Raw genomic sequence first — 14,955 nt, forward strand, 5'->3', positions numbered from 1 at the left:
GATCCTCGGGTCAACGCCCCACATGCATACGAAAGTACTTAGGGGCGAAGGCACATCAGCACGCAACTTCCTCTCAGATGGTTCATAGGAAGGAATCCTATCTAGAGAAAAATGATACGGCAAACGTGGCTAAATGTTAACAAAGCGGAATCTGAGCGTCGGACATACAGTTCTTTATACTATTCTGGGAACTCCTCTGTAAGTCTGAAATTATTTAAAATTTAAAAGTTATAAGGAAAAAACCGCTAACGCTACCTTTCCTCTGCTCTCATCCTGAGGTCTTCGGGGCTCAGGGTCTCGGGCCGTCGGCCAGGACCCCTCACAGCCTCAAGGGGCCCGGGCTGTCCGATGGCAGCAGAACCGAAGAGAACGTCTACCAAGCACCCGCCCCGACAGCCGCGTCAGCCTGAGGCCCACGAGACGACGCAGGCGCACAGGGGCGGGGCTCAGCCCCTTCCCGGGCAGGCCCACCCTGCCCTGGGATTGGCCGCGGGCGCGGTGACATCACTTCCTGCCCCTTAGGGCACACGTGCAGCTTAGGCTCTGTAAAGCCGCAGGGGCGAGAGCCTCGCTCCTAGGTGACTCCCGGCGGGCTAGCCCGGCGTTAGTGCGAGCTCCAGGCCACAGCGGGCGCCCCTCTGGCGAGCGTATATCCCTACAAGACGCCGAGAATCTGGGGCCCAGATGGTTAACCCCCACCCCCACCGCCAAACCCAGTGTTGTAACCCTGTCCCCACTTTCCTCTCGATTTTGGGCCGTGGAGTCAGGGAGCTGACTCACAACCACAGGGGGAAGCTGGGAGCTCGCCTGTGAAGGCAGAATTAAGTAAGGGCATCTTCTTGAAAAGCCTTAACGTTTCCTTCATGTCGTCTTGCAAAGCTTAATGTTTGTGGTCCAAGTGCTGCCACCAGTGAGTTTCCAGCAGGTGCTGTGGAAACCTTGGCCAATACCAGTCGGCCACTCCCTCGCGGGGGCGTGTTTCTGGGCTTTCTCATTATCAATTAGTTGGACATTGCAGGTAAATGTGTCCTAGCCTTACAAAGCCTGTTCTGATCTACAGCTCCCTGCTCAAGGAACACCAGGAGACAGACAGCAGGTGGTGGGGTACGCCACAGGTATTGTGCTTCTGCCACTTACCAAGTTACAGTTTCTGATGAAAGCTGATTCATAGGATGAAGCCATCATATTTGAATTTTGAGGTGAAACTTGTGGGTTGCACGCATAACAGACTGAGGTGCTGCTAAACCGTGTTGTGATTATAGTTGCTCTTGCAAGTTTCCTCATTCATCCTGGTAGACAACGAATATTATTTTCATTGTCCAGCATAGCACCTGGCCCATGGCAGGTGCTTGGTAAATACCTCAATGACTTTATACTGCCCTGCACATTCTGCAGAATTAGAGTGATCTTCTCCCATCACCTGTAAATCTGGGGGTATTTTTGCCTAGGTTGGCACTGCTAGCATTCTTTAAAATGGTATTTTGTAAAAGAAACACTGTGTTCTTACTGTTTGTGGAAGAAATTCTGAGGTTTCCAATGATCTCAAATGCTGAGCAATGAAAGGAGACTGAATAACATAACTATGATCTGTGTTTTTCTTCTGTATTCACAGAATCTTATCATCATTACCTCTCTTTATATATTTTTCTTTTACCTCCCCCAACAAAATGAAAGAATTCTATAATGAAAAGGGTGAAGAAAAGATGACTTTATTTCAATTGAGCAGACAGGCATGTCAAGCAAATGAAGACAGAAGAACACATAGTCAAGAGTATATTGGGAGAGGGTAAACGGATTCTTTTTAATGATTCACAGCAACCACATTTATCCCCTACTGTTACTGGGAGAAAAATGTCTTCAGATAACCAGTGGTCAGCAGATGAGGACAAAGGCCAATTATCTCGACTGATCAGGAAATCTAGGGACTCCCCCTTTGTCCCTATAGGTAAGTACAAGTCTTGACTGGACACTGGAAAACTGTTTGTAATAACACAGTAATGCCTTACCTGGTATCTCTGAGGATTGAAATGTTTTATACAATTGAATTTTTTCAGATAATTGAAGGTAACTCCCTCTAAGCAGGAAGATGAGTTAAACTTTCATAAGTTTCTAGTATATGGTAAACCCCAATAATTGTTAGCTATTATTATTATGAAGGATCAAATTTTATTTTGTTTAATCCATTTTCATTAGAGGTCTCTCTAAAATCACTCTTTCCCAGCCCATCAAAATGGAATTGACTGAATGGACTTTAACATTTCTATGATGACCCAGAATCATCAAGAGCAGCATCAGTTTACTATATAAAGTCTATTAGGGACTATTGAGACGTATATGTCTCTTTGCCCTCTAGGTAACTCCAACCTTTAAGTTCTTGTCTCTCATGTTTACTGATTTTTCTGTTTCTTCCATTACTGTTGGGTACCACCAAAAACTTCTTCTAATGTTCTGTGGCACCAGAAGCTAGATACCCAAACTTAAAAGAACTGAGTCAATTCAGAGTAAAGAAGCCCTGGGGCCAGCCCCATGGCCGAGTGGTTGGGTTCGCCCGCTCTGCTCTGCTTGGTTGGCCTGGGGTTTTGCCCATTCAGACCCTTGGTGCAGAGTCAGCACCACTCATCAAGCCATGCTGAGGCAGTGTCCCACATAGCAGAGCCCGGAGGACCTACGACTAGAATATACAACTGCATACTGAGGGGCTTTGGGGAGAAGAACCAAAAAAAAAGGATGGGCAACAGATGTTAGCTCAGGTGCCAATCTTTAAAAAAAAAGAAAAGAAGCCCTGAATGAAAGCCTGGGCCTACCTGTACAGTTGAGAGCATGAACTTCATGGTGTTCGTGCTCAGCGGCCCTTTTTGCTGGCTTCCTGATGTGTTCAAATGTTGAGGCTGATGGTTAAGTAAACTCTAGATTAAAGAAGTGGTACTATAATTAGATGTGGAGTCTTAGCCTCTTTATCCTTTCCCAACACATATTTAGTATGTTTACATTTTCAACAAATGTATGTATGTGGACTTTAAAAAAAACCCCACAAAATCTAAGCAGCAATATGATGTTTTAAAATCTGCACTTTCTCTTTCTTCTCTTTTGAATGCTTAAGCTGCCCTAAGCATTCTTATTGTATACTGCAATCATGCTTCTTTCCTTGTGTTCATTTTGTCTGAAAACTATTAAATAACTTATTTAAATCAGATTTACATAAGTTTGTCATTAATTCCATAAAACCTTCTAAACAGGTCTAAGTCATGTTTCCATTAAGTGTCACTGCAAATGTAGCAACTTCCTAAGTGTGCTTAGTCACATATCAAAAAGAATAAAAATTTTACTTTACAGTAATAGTCTGTGTTTAGAAGTTTCACTTAATTTGATTAAGGCTTGTAATAGCACCTACAAGAAATGGAAGCAGGTAATTTCATAGTGATTTACTCATCTTCCTTAGCATTTTTAACTAGAAAAGCAATTCGAGAACTCGATGCCACTTGAACAGATCACTGTAACAAACAGATTAACCACTGTGCCTGTTGTAAATTAAATTATTTTTTTCAGAGACATTTAGGGTGATTAAAGTAGAAAGATAAAAGTGTTTCCAGCTAAACTCAATTATATACAAACTACAGAGACACTATATGGAAAACAGTGAAGGTTCTGACTTTAATCTCTAAAAGAAACAAGACCAATTTAAGTAAGAACAGAACCTTGATTTGATAAGGGAAGAGAGCCAAGTTTTTGTTAGAAAACTAAACAATGATAACATTTGGATATATATATTATTGACTAGTTTGTTTAGCTATTGTTATTGTAACAATATCTACTATGTATTTCCTGCTATAAGATGGAGTGTCATGTGCAGATAATTTACAAAACATTTTTGTTATTCTCAACAACTTTCATCATTATGATCTATTTATATTGTTTAAAATTGTCTTATGATCACTGTTAAGGTCTGTGCGTACATTTTATGTATTTAAACTCTGTGTTGACAGATTTTTTTTTTGCTTCTTTCAGTTAACATTTCACATGTACATTTCTGTATATTAGTATTTCCTATACTTACAATTTTTTTATAGCTATGGCAGTTTTTCCTCTGTTTGGGCCATGTGTGTTGTTTAGTTTTTCCTCATACATACTGTAGCCATAAACATCTTATGTCAACTTCTTGACTTTTCTTTTATGTGCTTGGAGTGTGTTCCCAAAAGTAGAATTTCCAGGGCAGGAAGCATATTCACTTTAATATCACTTATTATATATTTCCAGAGTTCTTTCCAGAAAGATTTGACTAAATTTACAGAACTTTCATCATCTTACCTATTTCTCAGTGTGCCCACCATCATCATTTTATTACTTGTTTTTTGCTATTTTTATTTCAACTTCATTTATTGCTAATCAGCCTATAAAATATACATATAAATGTGATTATTTACACTGATTCTTATTTCCACTTTTTAAATGGATCCTCAAAGAATAAATATATCCTCCCCCACTCAGAGAGACACATATGTGCCAACACAGTTAATCAAAACTTGCTATCCTACATAAATGTCAATTGCATTTCTATATACTAACAATAAACACATGGAAACTGAAATTAAAAACATAATACCATTTACAATCACTCCAAAGAAAATAAAATGCTTAGGTATAAGCTTAACAAAACATGTACAGAATCTGTAGGCTGAAAATTACAAAATGCTAATGAAAGAAATCAAGACCTAAGTAAACATAGAGACTATTGTGTTCATGGATTCGAAGACTCAACATACAGTAAAGATGTCACTTCTCTCCAAACTGATCTATAGGTTTAGTTCAATTTCTATCAAAATCCCAGCAAGGTTTTTTGTAGACATAGACAAGCTTATCCTAAAATCTATATGGAAAGAAAAGGCACAAGTCCTAGAATGGCTAAAATAATTTTTTTTAAAAAAATATGAAGTGGAAGGAATCACCTTACCTGATATTAAGGCTTATTATATAGCTATAATAATCATGACAGTATTGTACTGATGGAGGGATAGACACATATAGATCAATAAGATAAAAGAGGGAACCCAAAAAGTAAACCCACACTTTTGTTATGCAAAAGTTCTTTATTCTTACGTCACAATATAGCGTTTTGTCCTGGTCATTTTAAGTCTACTTTACCCTCTTGTAGATGTTGTAAATATGCTATTCTATTTTCTTCTAGTTTTTGTTATTTTCGTTTCATTTTTACATTTAATTCTAACCCATCCAGAATTTTTTTATAGGGTCTGGTGTGATATACAAATCCAAGTTAGCTCTCTATACCAATAAACCGTACTAATGGTGTTTATTAAATAATCATTCCTTTATCTGTTATTTGATTTGTCATGGATTAAGTTCTCAGAGTGTTTTAAATCTCTTTCTAAAGTCTTCCCTATTCAGTTGATCAGTTTTCTGTTTTAGAGCCAATTACATAGGATTGTGGTTCTCACAGGAGTATTTCACCCCTTGACATTTGTAGGGAATATAGAAATATTTGTATGGGCTTCTGGAGTTTTCTAGAATCATAGTTCTTCCCAGAGTCACAAACTTCTTGTGCAAATATGCATACCTTTTCATCTCTCATGAAAGTTTAATGTCTCGTTTTTACAGAAGATTAAAGTTTTAATCATTTTAGTAGATTTACTCCTTATTTGATAACAGGTAGAGAGGAGTAAAGCCAAACACTCAAAAGCGATGGCTGCTGGGATGTTTGGTTGGTCCACTCACTGACAAAGTGACTTGCCCCAAATAAAACCCTTCCAGCATGCACAACTCAAAATCATGCCTCAGGAAAATTACAACTACTACACAAGTTGCTACACTATATGCTTCAGTTTTTGGGGAAAAGACAAAACTGCAAATATTGAATCCATGAATGTTTAGGATCCATCTTAAAATCTGGTGGATCAAATCCAGCATGGTTGTTTTTAAAGTATTCTGTGGTGTCTTGTCTGCTTATCTTCCAAGTATTGATCCATGGGACAGTCTTTTATTCAACTCTCTAATCTCTTTGGAATTCTAGTCTGCTATTTATATAACCTCTACTTTTTTAATTCACAGGGATAGCAGGCTTTATGACTGTGGTGTCCTATGGTCTTTACAAGTTAAAGTACAGAAGAGATCAGAAAATGTCCATTTATCTTATTCATATGAGAGTTGCTGCCCAAGGATTTGTTGTAGGAGCTGTGACTCTAGGTAATCTGCCTAATTTGTGTTTGTGTTCAGCTGTCTTTGAGAGTATTTTTACTTATTTTATTCATTCATCTTAGAAGAGGAATGTTGGGTCAAGATGATATAACAGAGGAAGCATGGTAAGAAAGACACTGATCCTGCCTCGGTTGAGGTTGCTGCCCAGTTATAGGCTTAATTTCTTAGTATTTTAAGCACTGAAAAAAAAACCCTCAGTTGACAAAAGGTACAAACTTCCAGTTATAAAATAAATAAGTCATGGGGATGTAACATACAGCATGGCCACCATAGTTAATAATACTGCCTTGCATATTTGAAAGTTGCTGAGAGAACAGATCTTAAAAGTTCTCATCACAAGAAAAGTTCTGTAACTATTACGGTGACTAGACTTATTGTGGTGGTCATTTCACAATATATACAAATATCGAATTATTATGTTGTACACCTGAAACTAATGTAATGTGGTATGTTAATTACACCTCAATAAAAATCACAAAACCAGGTGAGAACTAGATTATGGGTTCTGTTATTCTCTATAGTGAAAGGAGCAGTGAAGTGTTCATACCCTATATAATGCAGCTAAAAGCAGTGGGTATAGATCCCAGACTTTATTCCTCAGCTAAGAGCAGCAGTCATATTTCCTAGCTTATCTGAACAGCAGATATAAATATTGAAGTAGTTTAACTGGAAAGAAAACGTTTTTAGAACACACAAGTCTCAATATCCTTGTTCTCCTTTTATTTCAAGGAGAATAAGCAAATCTTTTAAAATTAGTCTATAAATTAAGCAATACTTACATAGTCAAATCCAAAGAACAGGTGGTATAAAATTTTCTGGTTAATTCAGGTTTTATCAACAACTAAATCAGATAGTTTTAACAAGATGTCCACCACTTTGGGACCTAAATTATCTAATTTTTTTGTCTACATTAATGAGAACAAGTCACAATGTTCTTAGATCCCCTTCATGCTGTGCAGAGTAGAATCAGCCTAAGAGTAGGTCTAGGATTGTAGTGAGGCATGTGGGGCTTGTGTACAGGGAGTTAAATGGTAATTATCTTATTACTATGAGCTGTGATACGCAAATCTTGAACAAAATACAAGAAACTTTACTACAAAGTTACAGTGAGTCCTCATTTTTGTGCTTCAGTAAACATTTATTGAGCACTTGCTATGTGCAAGACACTGTGCTGGACTAGAGACAGAGTGATAAGACTCAGTCCCCACCCTCAAACAGTTTAGTCTCCTTAGGAAGAGACCAGGAACAGAAGGCAATACAAAGTCATAGGTTCTCTGACAGAGAGAGCACATGTTGCCATGGAGGCACAAGCACAAAGGAGGGGCATTCAACTAGGGCTGAGAGTCCAGGGAGGGCTTTTCTAAGTATGTGAAATACATCATGAGCCAAGAATGTGGAAGAATCAACTAGGCAGAGGAAAAAACAAAGGCACAAGGGCATAGCATGTTAGCGGAAGTCTGCATAGTTTCCTATGGGAGGTGAATCAATCAGTGTTTGATGAGAGAAGCAGAACTACTAGTAGTCATAACTAATAAGAGATTTATTATAGTTATTTGGACTTAGGTAATTGTGAGGCTCTTGCTTATGTATGAGGAGCTGGGGACTAAAGTGGGCAGGGCAAGCAGTCAGAAAAGATTGATGTAAAGTGGGAGAAACAGGAAAAACCTGGAACCTCCAAGACGAGCTGGAACACACAGGATGGACTAGAACCCTTATGGATTTCTCACCATCTCTAAACCTCCAAATACGATGATGGGAGTGACACAGAAAGAGTTGATGCCCTTCATCCTTGAGCTACAGGTTGTCCTGGCCAAGGAGTCAGAGAAGGTCAAGGAGGAAATTCAGCAGGAGCCATAGTAGCTCACTCCTGATTGCTGTCTCAGGTCAACAGGGTGGGCCAGCAGATAAGCAAAAATATGCTGCACCAGTACTTTCCAAGCATGAAAAGAATTTGGCTGCTGCTTCACTTCTGCCTTCTAAATCTCATGCATAATGTCTCTTGTGCAATAACTTGGAATAAAAGGAAAGGAATTCTGGAAAGTATAGTTCAGCTAAGTTGACACAATACAAATCCATTACTGTCCACTCTGTCAACCTGACATCATACACACCTCTTTTAATACACTTAACTTTCAAATAAAGACAGTGGCAAAATCAACCATCCCTTGTATAACCAAAAACATGCTAATTCTCTCCCAATAGAGGATGCAAATCCCTACATCCATCTTTGGGTGATGTTGATTCATCTTTGAGCTGAGTTGCATTCCCCTTTGATATCCTGTGACTTAAGTCCTGAGATATAAGGTTAACTACTATTAACACTTCTTATATTAGATGGTAGGTAAATGGAAGTGACAAATAGAAAAAAAAACTGGTTAATGTATACACAAATGTATTCATATAAAAATAAGGAAGAAATATTCCTATCACAGACTTTGTTTCTGCAACTGCTCAGATGGTCATAGCTGGTATTAAAACTACGTTCTTCCACTAGCCATTTCATACCCCCTTTGCCTACAGTGAGCACCTTGGCTATTCATGGTTATTTGGTGTGATGACCCATACCTTCATTCCTAAATGGTCTGGGTCATTACTGATCCTGCCTGTATTGGCTGTAGTTTCCCCAATACTGTCTTTAATCACAGGACATGGGAGTACTAAGAAATGCCCCAGAAGATATCATGCATTCCAGACACACTCCTCCTTAGCCAACCATTGTATGGTAGCAACTCAGTTTCCCCTTGATAGTCAGATCAGATCAATCTAATGGACTAATGTGATATCCTGTGAAATGGAGAGATGATCAAGGTCCCTGCAAACTAGATTATGGCATAGGGCTGGGGTGCTCACGTAGCCCTGACAGTGGACAGTGAAAGTATACTGCTGGCCCTGCCAGGTAAAAGCACACTACTTTTGATGGTCGTTACTAAAAGGGATACAGGAAAAAGTAATCAACTAGATTAACAGCTGCAAACCAAATAGCAAAGGTTGTATTGATTTGCTCTAGCAATGAAACCACACCTGGACAGCAGCCAGAATCAGAGTGATCTCCTGATTAAGTTTATAGAAATCCATTATCATTCTCCCAAATCCATCTGTCTTCTAGCCAAAGAGGCAAATTGAATGGGGATATGGTAGGAATCTCTAGCCTGGCATCTTTAAAGTCCTTGATGATGGCACTAATCTCTACAATCCCTCTGGGAATGCAATATTGCTTTGGTTTACTATTTGGTAGATAGAGCCACTTAGAATGGCTTACTTTTGGCTCTCCCACCCTAGCAGCACTTACTCTACAGGTCAGGGAGCCAATGTGAGGACTCTGACAATTGCTGAGTATGTCAATTCCAATTACACCTTCCAGAACTGGGGAAATACATACAGTGGGTTCAAAGACCCACCAGGCCAACTGCAAAATAGACCCACAACAAAACTCCATTGACCACTTGACCTCCGTAAACTCCTAGTTTGGTAAACCACACTAATTCTCCAGGCATTAGTATCAATTCAGAACCAATATTTAACAATCTCCCACAATATTTCACTATTCACCCTAGTGAATGGCCACAGGTCCCTTTGGGGAAGGCCAGAAGGAGGATTTATAGTATTTACATTTTTGGCTGTGTAACAGGGTCTTTCCTTAAGGAGATCTGACATCTCCATTATTCAAGGGACTTTGAGTCTGTGAATTAATACAAATCTTGGAATTAGTGAAGGTGTCATGGCTCTCTCCTGTGATGAGTCAAGCCAAACTTCTGTTCATCAAACCTTTTCTGCCTATATGCTGCCCACCACTTTCAACTTTAGGGACACCCTAATCAGTTAGCCAATGCTAAAGATCTTTGTGGATTAGACTATTCTGATCACTGCTTAGGTTTTGCTGCCCATCACAGTAATCATGCTTTCCTTGTCTTTGTCTGTTAAATGCAGCCACTTGACCCCTGCCACCTCAGGAGACCATCGTCCCCAGTGAATGCAGGGAGCCCAGCAGTTCCCACTGTCATTTCTAGCTTACAAAAAATAGTTACCATAGGGGCTGGCCCCGTGGTCGAGTGGTTAAGTTCGCGCGCTCCGCTGCAGGCGGCTCAGTGTTTCGTTGGTTCGAATCCTGGGCGCGGACATGGCACTGCTCATCAAACCACGCTGAGGCAGCGTCCCATATGCCACAACTAGAAGGACCCACAACGAAGAATATACAACTATGTACTGGGGGGCTTTGGGGAGAAAAAGGAAAAAATAAAATCTTTAAAAAAAAAATAGTTACCATAGAACTCTTCAAGGATGCCAGGGCTCCCTTCACAGATGTATTTCTCACAGTGTTGGTGAAGGGAGTAGATATATTTAGGGGGTGAGTGAGAAGGATAAAGCCACTCTAACATTCCAATCTCCCTAAGCCTTTGGATACCTTCCTCGATGGCAGGGTTTCTCAATCTCAGCACGACTGACATTTTGGACTGGGTTATTTTTTTTTGTGGAGCGCTGTCCTGTGTATTACAAGATGTTTAGCAGCATCCCTGGCCTCTACTCACTAGATGCCAATAGCACCCACCCACTCCAAGTGTGACAACCAAAAATGTCTCCAGACATTGCTAGATTTCCCTGGGGAACAAAACTGCCCCAGTAAAGAAGAATCGCTGCCAGGAGAGAATCACTGTTCTACCCTGGAAGTACACCAAGGAAGTTCTGGCGTTTCACCTTCATTTAGTGGAGATTACCTATTGGTCCGAGATTCAGTCATTTTCAGACAGGGATGGAAGGGCTGTTTCTACTGGCAAAGGAGTCTCAGTAAAATATAGGGGTTTGAGGATCCAGTTCCACTGAAATCTGCCCATTTGTCCCTATCCCAATTTTCAGAGTCCCACTCTTTCCCAAAGCAATACCCTAACTTTAACATAAGAGACTTTGTGAGGTTGGGAATTTAATCTGGGTTGTGATTAGCCACTCACAGGATTAGACCCTGTGTATGGATTTCAAAAATATCAGCCTCATGGCTGCAGGATTTAAGAGTTTCTTTCTGGAAAGTCATAAAACTTTCAGGTCCCTCACAGGACCTTGAAGCTAGGAATTAAAAGCCCTGAGCCCACCATTGTTTTCCCAAGTTCTCCAGCACACTTAGAAGTAACCAACCGTATTATATTCTTTATTTCCACTAAATGTTCCATAGCAGCAAGTGCTTGATCACCCAAAGCCTTGCTTTCTATAGACACTTGACTAAGGGTATCTGTAGGAAATAATTTTTTAAAAAGTTTTGCTACTGCACGCCATGGACTGCTAGCATCCTCTTTAGCACTGAAAAAAATGGTCATCAATACCTTTAAATCTAATGAGATCAAAGAACCAATTCCAGATAACTCAGACCAGAGAACCTATCTTCACGGTTATGTTCCTCCGGAAGCTTCTGATACCAAATTCTGTATCAATCAGGGTTCACACAGAGAAGCAAAACTACTAGTAGTGATAGATAAAAAGGGATTTATTATAGACATATGATCCTAAGCAATTTTGGGAGCTGGTTAAACAGTCCATGTTAGGCTGTTGCTTGTGTTTCTAATGCTGGGACCTGAAGTTATTAGCAAGGCAGCGATTGGGAAGGAAAAATAAACTGGAATATGCAAGGATGAGCTGGAACCCACAAGGACAGATGGATATTTGAGTCAGTCTCTTACTGACTCCAACTCTGATCATAGGGTGAGCTGTAGGAGAAGCTGGCACCGTCTATCATGGAGCCAATCCACATCTGGCCTAGAAGCCAGAGAAGCTAGAGGAGGCGATCCAGAAGGAGCTGAAGGGTTTATGGGCCTGACTGCTGGCCAACAACAATGAGAGGAGCTAGCAGTAAACAGGAATATGCACAAGCTGGTATCCCAAACCAAGCCTTCCAAGTGTAAAAGGAATGTGGCAGCTGCTGCTTCAACTTTCACTTTCAAATCTAAGCAAAATGTCTCTTGTGAGCCAAGCTAACCCAGAAATATGCAGTGAAGGGAATTCTGGAAAACACAGTTACACTCAGCTAAGTTGATATAAAACAAATCCCCGATAGATTTATATGGTTGCAAGCAGAGGAATAACAAGAAGTGAGCCAGTGAAGGGTTTAAACAGGGGAGTAACATAGTCAGAATGGCAGTTTAGAAAGATCCGTTTTTTATAGAAAGATCAGAAACAGGCAATATGAAACTGTTTGTTTAGGAATACTGAACCAACAGTCACACCATAAAGACAAGGAAGAAAACTATTATCATAAAACTCAGAACAGTGGTTACCTATGGAAAAGAGAGGGGAATATGATCAGAAAGGGAAAGCTGAGAGGCTTCTAGGTTGCCTGCAATATTCTATTTCTGTCCATAATTACAGGTGTTCACTCTACAGCTATTTGTTAATCTGGTCATTTAAGTTTTATCTACTATTTTCCATGCATATTATATTTCACCATGAAAAAAACGTAAGGAGAAAAAATGACTTGAGATGATTTGCAAAGGAGGGGAAAAAATAAAGACAAAAAAGACAATTAGATGATAATTGGATCTGAATTAAGGCAGTGGCAATGGAAATAGGAGAAGATTAATTCTAGAAGTATTAAGGACTTGGCGTCTAAGTGATTGGAAAAAGTTAGGAAGGAGGAATCAAGGATGATTCCTAGATTGCTGGTTTGGGCAACCAGATGAAAGCTTTGCCTTTCACAAATATAAAGAACCTAGAAGAACAGGTTTAGTGGGAGGGTGAGTGCATACTGGACAAAACAATAATAACTAACACTTAATGAGTGCTTACTATGTGCAAACTACACATATATCATTATCTCATTTAATCTTAATAGATACCTATTCTGACACCATCTGGTGTACTGCAATATAATTCAATACTGATGCTAACCACCTGGAGCTCACATCAGATGCCACAGATTTAAGGACATGGTTCCCGTAAAGACTGCCCTTACTTAAGACATCAGCTTTTGGGGGTCCCCAGGCCACCCACACTTCTGACCAACTGGCTACAAATTCAGGGGTTCTCAAGACTCCCTCAAGTTTGACATTTCACTAGAACAACTTACAGAACTCAGGAAAGTACTATACCTACAATTATAGTTTTATTATAAAGTATACAAACCAGCACCAGCCAAATAAAGAGACACATAGGGTCTGGAGGGTCCAAAACTTCAAGCTTCTATGCCTGTGTCTACAAGTTTCTCTCTGTGGAATCAGGGCATGTCACCCCCCCCAGCTCATCAATGTGTTTACCAACCAAGAAACTCCACTGAGCTTCAGTGTCCAGAGTTTTTATTAGGGCTTCATTATGTAGGCATGATTGATTGAATTATTGGCCATGTGACTAAACTCAATCTCTGGTCCTACTCCCTTCCCTGGGGGTTTAGAACCCTCTAATCACATGGTTGGTCTTTCTGGCATGACCAGCCACATCCTGAAGCTACCTAGGAGCCCACCATGAGTCACCTTGTTAGCATAAATTCAGGTATGATCTAAGGGACTCATGAATAACAAAGTTCCAAATGCTTGGAACTTCCATTAGAAGCTCTATGCCTGGAACTCTGGTCAAAGACCAGATAAAGTCTTTATTAAACAACATTTTACTCTGTGAGGTAGGTACTGTTATTATCTCATTTTACAGAGAAGGAAACTGCAGCTTAGAAAGGAAAAGTTACTTGTTCTCAATCACCTGGGCAATCCACTCCAGAGCCTGAACTCTTAATTTTATATTATACTGACTGAGATGCCTATGGCAGATGTCTCCCAATTAGAGTACTCATACCCCAGGAGATATATTAAGGAGATCCATGGGGATGTGGGAAGCAAACATTTTTATCTTAAAAACAAAAAAGCTTTACTAATAAACAGACTGACCATACTACATTTATATTGTTTATAAAAAAATGCACATTTTGAGGACATGCTCAACATATTTGCTCATGTACAATTTAAAAGTTTGGAGACCACCTATCTATGAGATGTGAAAATGTCACATATAGTATAATGAATGTATGAGTCTGACACTCAGAAGAGAGATCTAACTTAGAAATCTGACTTAGTTTACCAGTGAAGGAACAGGTATGAATAAGGTGAGAAAAGAGTTGGGATCAGAACTCCAGAGAACACCAACATTTAAAAGGCAGACACGAGTTAAGAATTATCTGTGTCTAATAAGCACAGGGAAATGAGTCCTATAATTCTCTCTAAATCTAAGAATGTTATTTCCATAGACACCCACAATGATTCAAGTTTAAAAATTTTTTGGCTTGAATTTTATACATCTATGATATTATAGTACTATTTCATTAGAAGATCATGCAGACATCTGCCTCACTTTGCTATCACGTTGAGAAGAGAACAAACTTACTGATTCTTTATCCTCTGTGCACTCTTTAAAGATATTAACCAGCAGTGTCAGAAAGAAAGCAGAAGGAAAATGAAGGATTTAGTTTAGACAATCTACTGTATAGCCGATGGCTTGATAATTGCTATGGACCAGGAAGTGGGGTGAATTTGTGGTTTAAATCTGTGACTCCTTAACTTGCTTTGAGTATGAACATTTGCTGACATCTCTAGAATTCAGTGAAGTGGCTCCTCTATTCCTCAGGCTATTTCCCCAGCTACTTCCCCCTTTCTGCATAGCCCTGGGACCTCATCCTTGTGGAAGATATACATCTATCTCATCTGCTGAAACTCACAGCTAATTTACCCACTAGACTGTAAATCCCTAGAAGCAGGGATTAGATCCACTCACCTTTGTTTTCCTCAG

General features: G+C 39.7%; 2 protein-coding genes across 5 annotated transcripts in view; one reads left to right on the top strand and one right to left on the bottom strand.

Annotated features, from left to right (window-relative positions):
• HIGD1C (HIG1 hypoxia inducible domain family member 1C) overlaps nucleotides 1–14,955 on the top strand; it is a 38,272-nt gene that overhangs the window by 22,815 nt on the left and 502 nt on the right. Inside the window, exons 3-4 of the mRNA XM_023643562.2 lie at nucleotides 1,848–1,945; nucleotides 6,061–6,195. Coding sequence (XP_023499330.2) covers nucleotides 1,848–1,945; nucleotides 6,061–6,195 — 233 coding nt within the window. The remainder of the gene's footprint in view (nucleotides 1–1,847; nucleotides 1,946–6,060; nucleotides 6,196–14,955) is intronic.
• Nucleotides 2,810–14,955, bottom strand: part of SLC11A2 (solute carrier family 11 member 2) — a 47,722-nt gene continuing 35,576 nt past the window's right edge. For 2 of the 4 annotated variants that reach the window (XR_011440083.1, XR_011440079.1), the window contains exon 18: nucleotides 2,810–2,906. The gene's annotated coding sequence lies outside the window, so the exon portion shown is untranslated. Of the gene's footprint in view, nucleotides 2,907–7,324; nucleotides 10,419–14,955 lie in introns of those variants that run through there. The other 2 variants (XR_011440082.1, XR_011440078.1) reach the window with 1 other exon arrangement.

The sequence above is a fragment of the Equus caballus genome, chromosome 6 (assembly GCF_041296265.1).
Source record: "Equus caballus isolate H_3958 breed thoroughbred chromosome 6, TB-T2T, whole genome shotgun sequence".
Classification (NCBI taxonomy): domain Eukaryota; kingdom Metazoa; phylum Chordata; class Mammalia; order Perissodactyla; family Equidae; genus Equus; species Equus caballus.